This window comes from Glycine soja, chromosome 2 (genome assembly GCF_004193775.1).
Source record: "Glycine soja cultivar W05 chromosome 2, ASM419377v2, whole genome shotgun sequence".
In the NCBI taxonomy this organism is placed as follows: Eukaryota; Viridiplantae; Streptophyta; class Magnoliopsida; order Fabales; family Fabaceae; genus Glycine; species Glycine soja.
Genome location: NC_041003.1, coordinates 42802831 through 42810652, shown reverse-complemented (window position 1 = coordinate 42810652; position 7822 = coordinate 42802831). Strand labels below are relative to the sequence as shown.

At 36.8% G+C, this 7822-nt stretch overlaps 1 protein-coding gene across 2 annotated transcripts; it reads left to right on the top strand.

The window, feature by feature from the left end:
• The first annotated feature begins 1085 nt into the window (after positions 1-1085).
• On the top strand, positions 1086-6773 carry LOC114395888 (sucrose transport protein SUC4-like). 2 transcript variants are annotated; one of them, XR_003663141.1, is made up of 6 exons: positions 1086-1830; positions 3315-4054; positions 4364-4427; positions 4511-4554; positions 5701-5923; positions 6157-6773. XR_003663141.1 is itself a non-coding variant. In XM_028357763.1 (6 exons), the coding sequence occupies exons 1-5, from the start codon at positions 1320-1322 to the stop codon at positions 5857-5859; spliced, it is 1518 nt and encodes a 505-aa protein (XP_028213564.1). In that variant the 5' UTR covers positions 1086-1319; the 3' UTR covers position 5860; positions 6157-6773. The 2 variants fall into 2 exon arrangements, 1 of the variants encoding a protein (XP_028213564.1); XM_028357763.1 differs by having other exon boundaries at positions 5701-5860.
• The last annotated feature ends 1049 nt before the right edge of the window (positions 6774-7822 follow it).

Here is a 7822-nt window from a genome sequence, read left to right as displayed (position 1 = left end):
CTAGTTGAACTTCTGCTGCAGTCCCTCCTGCACCTTAATAATTACAACTTACAAGAGAAATATATATTATTCTTGATACATTTTATAATATGGAGAACTACTTTTTTTTGGGTATCTAAAGTATCCTTAATCAAAAGCTAGATATTAAACTCTTGAGAGATATGAAAACTCATTAAGGGATGTATATGGCTTTGACAATTAAATTTCAAATCATATATTTTATTGATAGGGTTATTTATCAATTATATCATATTATTACTCCTTAATATATTCTTTTAAACATAATTTTTATTATTAACTGGAATTTATTAAAAATTATAAAATTTTGTATCCACTTCTTATTTAACGAGTTTTACTAAAAATTTTATAATTTTTAATAAATTTTAAACAACAATTAAGAATATATTAGAATGTATGTGTTAATAAAGAATGTATTATCATCAAATACCTAGATAAATTTATATGTATTTGTTTCAATTTAATTACTAGAAGAGAAAAGTTTATATGTATAATAATTTTACCTGGTTCAAATAAGGTTGATGTTTTTTTTTCAATTAAAAAAGTTAACTAGTAACTAATGTTATAGGATAAAAGATAAAAGTTTACTATCAAACCAAATACTAGAGTAAAATAATAATAAGCATACAAGGAGAGTGAGGAGTTAGGAAGAAGTGAGTTTTCTTAAAAAAAAAGAAGAAGAAAGAAGTGAATTCAAATATAAAAAATAGAGCAGACAAAATACACAAACACAATATATTTATTTGTAATTTTATTAAAGCCAGATACATTTACACACCTTCGATTATTTATAGATCCACACTAATCTCTACCAATAAATAAAAAATGCGTTACAATAAATGCAATAAATAGTGTCAATAATATTCAGCTAATATCTAATTATCTAGTAGAGTTGGCTTAGTGACGAAATATTTAATAGTATGTACAATGTTCTAAATTTTAATCTCTAAAACAAAATAACAATCAGCTAACTACAAATCTATAATTAGCAATGTACATAGCAAAAAAATACTAATCAATAATTAGCAATAATAAGCAGGAGGGCAGTTTGGTAAATAGATATCGAAAAGGGGTCAATTTTGGTGATCACAAGTCACAACAACGGAATCGCACTGAACTGCACCGCACCACACCACCTTTTCTTCTGCTTTACACAACGGTGGAACCGCCACGCACACACCCTTTCTCTCTCTGTCTGTGTGAGTTTGTTTCATTTTTGCGTTATACCTCTCTTAAAGTGTTCCCGCCAGAGAGAGAGAGAGAGAGGGGGCAAGGCACCGGGAAAAGTGCCACTAATTGTGATGCCGAATCCCGAGGCTCACCACCCCTCCCGGTCCCGGGCCCGGCCCTCCACGTCAGCCGCGGCCCGCCCCCCGGCCCGGGCCCGCGTCTCCCTCCGCCAGCTTCTGCGCGTGGCATCAGTCGCGAGCGGCATCCAGTTCGGGTGGGCCTTACAGCTCTCTCTGCTGACGCCCTACGTTCAGCAGCTGGGGATCCCCCACCAATGGGCCAGCATCATCTGGCTCTGCGGCCCAGTCTCCGGCCTCTTCGTGCAGCCCCTCGTCGGCCACATGAGCGACCGCTGCACCAGCCGCTACGGCCGCCGCAGGCCCTTCATCCTCGTCGGCGCCGTCGCCATCGTCGCCGCTGTTCTCGTCATCGCTTACGCCGCCGACATCGGCTGGCTCCTCGGCGACACCGCGGACTACCGCCCTGCCGCCATCACCGTCTTCATCGTCGGCTTCTGGATCCTCGACGTCGCCAACAACGTCACGCAAGGTCCCTGCCGTGCCTTGCTCGGTGATCTCACTAGTAAGCTCCGATGATAATTCTCTCTCTCTCTCTTGTCTTGTCTTCCCCGTTTGTTGAATTTGCAATCGCTAATTGAAGTTATAACTGTTTATGGTGAATTGGTTATTTCGTAAATTGATTTTGCGAATGCAACTGAACTACTGAAGTAGTTCGACGAAGATCGAGCTACCTTGTTGACTTCGTTTTCTCTTGAAGGATCGTGCAGTTGGTTAATTTTTTGAACTTTGACCGTTATGATCAGCGTGCGTTTTTACTGTTGACCAGATTTGACCTCACTTTTTTCTGTGAAATGTTACTGGGGCCTGTTTGGATAAACTTATTTAGAAACTTTTTTTGAGAAGAAAATAAGAAAAAAAATGAAAAATGAGTTTTTTCATAAGCTAAAATAAGTTCTCTATTAATGAGAGGACGTTGACAACTTGATGATTTTTGTTACGGAGAATGTAAAATGTAAAATGCGATGATTCAATTGTGTCCAGTGTTGAGAATTATTTTTTTGTTGGGATAAGGCTGGCAGTGGCGCCTAGTTCGTAGGTTGGGTCGAAATGGCGACTAAGAAGTTCTGTTGGAACAAATTGAAGTCTCCGAGGGACATTGTACACTTTCTCTGCATTGAGTTGTATTGAGGGGGTCAGGGGTGTTACTAACTTACCATTTTCATTCTGTGCTTTCTTGTGTTGCCAGATTTGTTTAGTGCTTCTTGCTTTGAAACTCATGGTTTTGGATGCCAAATGATTTTTTTACTTTAGTTACGACCTTGATAGTTGAAGAAACCTATGTATGTTGAAAACTATAGTTAGTCTCTGAATAATTTAATGTGTACAATTAAAATATAGAAAAAGAAAATTATTATTCAGAGAACAAAAAAATGCATACATAAGATTATATAAAGATTAGTGCTTACTGCTAAGCATTTGAAAATTGAAACCATGGTTCTTTTATTAGTGTGGCTACAACTAGTATCTGTCTCCAATATTATTTTTATTTTATTTTATTTATCTTTAGTCAATGGTGCATATCACACTTGAACTTTGTTTTTTATTAGTGAGTCTTATGTTATATAGTTAATGGTCACATTTATTTTCCAGAATTAGTTTTACTGTCTAGCTTGGTAGGTTATGAGCTGTTGGTTTGAGTCTATATTTTTATAAGTTTCAAATTTACAATCTTATGTTGCATATTCGCAGTAGTGCCAAATTTGAAACAACTACCAATCTTTGGTCATATCTGTTAGATGCTATTATGGGATAAGAGCCTGAGCTACTGAAACTTTCGATGCCTCAGTAATCATATCTGTTACTTTAGATATATAAATGCTCATTTCAGAGAGAGAGAGAGAGGGTAGGAGAATTATGTGTGCTTCTTATCAACAAAAAAAAAGCACAAAATGTTTTTATTATGTTTGTCATCATTTTTATGAAATGAGTGATCAATTTGGAAAACAAACAAGACATTGATGTTCCTATTTTTCTTTGAAATGTTAGGCAAGGATCCTCGAAGGACACGTGTTGCAAATGCTTATTACTCACTGTTTATGGCCATTGGTAACATTCTTGGCTATGCAACTGGATCATATAGTGGTTGGTACAAGATTTTTACTTTTGCCCTTTCCCCTGCTTGCACAATTAGTTGTGCAAATCTCAAGTCTGCTTTCTTTCTTGACATTGCTTTCATTGCGGTCACAACATATATCAGCATCATGGCAGCTCATGAAGTGCCTCTAAATTCAAGTGAGGCAGCCCATGCTGAAGCAGGGGCAGGGGAGTCAGGTAGTGCAGAAGAAGCTTTCATGTGGGAATTATTTGGGACATTCAAATATTTTACAACCCCTGTATGGATAATTCTGTCTGTTACTGCTCTGACATGGATTGGGTGGTTCCCATTTACTCTCTTTGATACTGATTGGATGGGTCGAGAGATTTATGGTGGTGATCCAAATCAAGGCCTTGTTTATGATACTGGAGTTAGAATGGGAGCACTTGGTTTGTTGCTTAATTCAGTTGTTCTTGCATTAACATCATTGTTCATGGAGAGGCTATGCAGGAAGAGGGGAGCTGGTTTTGTGTGGGGAATCTCAAATATCATGATGACCATTTGCTTTCTTGCAATGCTAGTAGTAACCTATGTGGCAAATAACATGGGCTATATAGGCAAAGATTTACCACCAACTGGCATTGTGATAGCTGCGTTGATTATCTTTACCATTCTTGGGTTTCCACTGGCAGTAAGTTGCCCTACTCTACTGCTAAAAGCTTATTGTTCCTTTCCTATCAACATTGAATATGTGGCTAATACATATCAGTTGCATTAATTGATTTGCTTTGGCTGTGCAATCTCCTTTAGCTTAAACTGTCTTAACTCTTATCTTGTATAATCTCTCTCATTTTTTGGGTGCATTCCTTGTGACACCTTTTATTTTAGTACAACAAGGTGTCAGAAATGCAAATTTGGTAATGGTCCCAAATATAGTGAACAAATTGAAACTATATATACTGTTTGATTAATTTAATCTGCTTTATATTATTTATTGCAGATCACTTATAGTGTTCCATATGCCTTAATTTCCACACATATTGAGTCATTGGGACTCGGCCAAGGTGAGCTTTTATTCATTGCCTTTTGTATTCTTTCTTGAAGATGTGTCTGTAGAACTATTTATATGAATTGTTGGAACTTACAGGGTTATCAATGGGTGTCCTAAATCTGGCAATAGTGGTCCCACAGGTATTTCTTCTTTTGAACATATATGATTCAAGTCAAACTACATTTATGTATCAACCTAGTGTGAAGCATAATCTTAGTAAATTTTCATCTGAACTCGGTCTACTTTTATTATTTAATATATGTTATCCTGAATGGAATGCAATTAATGGTCCTGAGTCATGAGGCGCATTATGTGCTGCTTCATGCCGCTTGATAAGACAACAGTCCTAAGTCCTGAGAATAGCTATTATTTCAATCAAAGTAAATTTAATCAGCATGAAACTTTTGTAATATCAAACTGATATAATGAAAACTTGAAGTGCATTTCTGTTTTCTCCCAAATATCTCACGTCAAGAAACTGGCAGATTTTAATATGGTATACATAGATTATGAAGTCACTTGCATATAAATACTTTCTGTTAGAAACTGTTAATTTTTTCATCCATTGTATTTTGAATTTGAAAGAAACCCACTTGCATACAGGTACACTTATTATCGTTGTATTTGAAACCATAAAAGTGTGATTTGATTGGATTTGATAGGATGTCCTTTACATTGAACTGACTAGATTAATCGATTCTTCAATTGGAGCTTGTTACAAAAAAATAAAAGGAAATTACTATTTTAGACCTTGAAATTGTAGAAGACAGTCCTCTTAGTCCCAAATTATTAAAATTTCAAAATAGTTCACGAAATTGTAGACTTTTAGTCAAGTTGGTTCAGTGACCACCCTCAGTTAACTAGCAGTGTCAGACATGTTGATGTTATGTGCTCTGATGGCTCCTATGTTGGTGGAGATGTGGTAAACCAATCACGGGGAATATTTTGACAATGTTTTTTGTGACATTCTGACAGTTTATGAAGTATACGGCTGTTATTTGTATATGTGGTTGCTGTGTTAGATTATCAGTTGAGCCAAGTCAGCACCTTCTCAGTTCCTGACTCAGCAGTCAGCACCTTGTCAAAGTCAGTTTGTGCTGTCTTTCTGTTATGACAGCTGGAGTCTAACAAAATCTGATAAATTCCTATTTTATAACTACGCTAACAAAATTTATTTATATATCAATCAGTTCCTATTATTTCATTGTTCCAAACATACTGTATGCAGTTCTAAGCCAATGATGTTTTGGAGCTACTAAGTTACATGTTTATCATGTTTTAAACAGATAATAGTGTCACTGGGAAGTGGACCATGGGATCAGCTATTTGGTGGAGGAAACTCCCCAGCCTTTGCTGTGGCAGCTGTTTCAGCCCTTATCAGTGGACTCATAGCTGTGTTGGCTATTCCTCGATCTGGTGCTCAAAAGGCTCGAAGCCATGTATGAGGTATCATGTTCTGTCTGCTTTTGGCATTTATTTCTTTCGAAGAAGGATGGTGAAAATGAACAGGTAGCATGGATTTGTATATAGTTATTTTTTTATTGTATCCTTTTTTCCTGAGCAAAAATTTCAATCTCCCAATTGTTTCCGAATAAATGAATGAATGCTTGAATGTACTTTAATATTATTGGTCATAATTTAAAGTGAATGACCTGATTTTTTAGTGTTATTATTTTCTGAAGCAAGCTTTGGGAACAATTTTTGTGTATGATCCTGATGAGTGAGTTGTCTGTTTAAAACAGTGAGGTTGGTTGGCTATGTAAATCATGAGAGACTTCAACAAGCTGTAGGAAAAGGATGAATAATACTCTTGATGTCAATGGAACGATGTAAAAAACAAAATTCATATATCATTACTTTTCTAAACATCTTGGAATCTCATGTGAATGTGTAAATCATAAAAGCTGTTTCCAAATACTGGTTGACATTTTGTGCAATCAGTGGAGACCTTCCTCATTATAAGTTAGTTCTTCTCGTGCAAGATGTTCTTTTCGAGGTTAATTGCAAAGAAGTTAAGGCATCTTCCATGGGTTCTAAAGTTCCATCTTGGGCAACATTCTTTCCCACCAAGACGAGTTGCTGCTGATTGGGAATTATTCCACATGAAAAATTCTTTTATTTTTAGGAAATTCTGGTTGAGCATTAGTAGTGCTTCTATAATGAAGTGTTAGAATCTTATGCGTTTGTGCGACTTGTTTGTATTAGTGGCATGAATGTGTTAAGTGGGCAACAGTGAACATGTGAATTTTGCTGATGGAAACCTTGATGGGGACATGGCTTAATGCTCCTTATTTTGGTATAAGTATTTTTCTCTTAAAAATAAAATTCTTGAACGACTGGTTTGATTTGTAGGTCTTGCTATGTAATGCCTTAAAGACATTTTTTTTTTTGTTTTGATCGGGAAAGATAATATATTTATATATATAAATAAAATGTAGAGACAAAAGTACCAGAGGTACTTACACAGATACATCACCCTTGCCACAGATTTCATAACCTGCTCTAGACATATATCTTTGCATTAATAATAGATATTTCTAGCTATGCCAACATTGCAGACTGTGATTAGAAGAACCTGTCAGCCATGCAAGAAAATAAAAAGGAAAACTTCATCACCAATTGACCTTCCACAAGATCTGGTCTTCATCCATAATCCTCCAAAATACAGGTCCCTGTGTTCGAGTGCCGTCGTGCAAAAGAAACAGAGAAGCCTCTTTCCAATATCCCCTTTATATCCACTGCCATGAGTGATACCGTGCTTGATAGACAATTTCCTCTTGGCAAAAAGCTTTTCCTCTAAATATGATATTGTTCCTGTAGTTCCATATGCCCACACTAAGCTGCTCCACACACTTTGAATTACATGCTGAGAGAAGTGATCTGACGGGTGTAATGGCAGCACCACCGACAACCCACACCAGCTATAGCATGACTTCCAAAGTTGGTCAACTTTGATACATCCAAAAGAGAACATGAGCAATATCTTCTACACACTCCCCGCAAAATACAAACGCACCCCCCGTTTCTCCCCAAATTTCTTTCTCTTGAGCAAATTATCGCATGTTGGAAGCCTATTGCGTAGCACCCTCCATACGAAGCATTGAATTTTGGGAGGTACCAATAGATTCCAACATTTCTCAAGCAATGGATCAATAACTATCCCTCCTTTGGTCAACTCTAAATACAAGGATCTAACCGAAAATGCACCGTCAGGAGAAAGTTGCCATATTCACACATTCTCTTTATCATTTTTAACTTCTGTTTCCCCCACCTCTCGAAGCAATTGATCAACAAGCTCCTCCTCCCAACTAAACTAATGTCGCCCCCAAGAGAAGTTGCACTGCCATGACCCTCCTTCCCACCTTATGACCTCATGAATAGAGCAATCTTTTTGATTGGAGTTCAAGA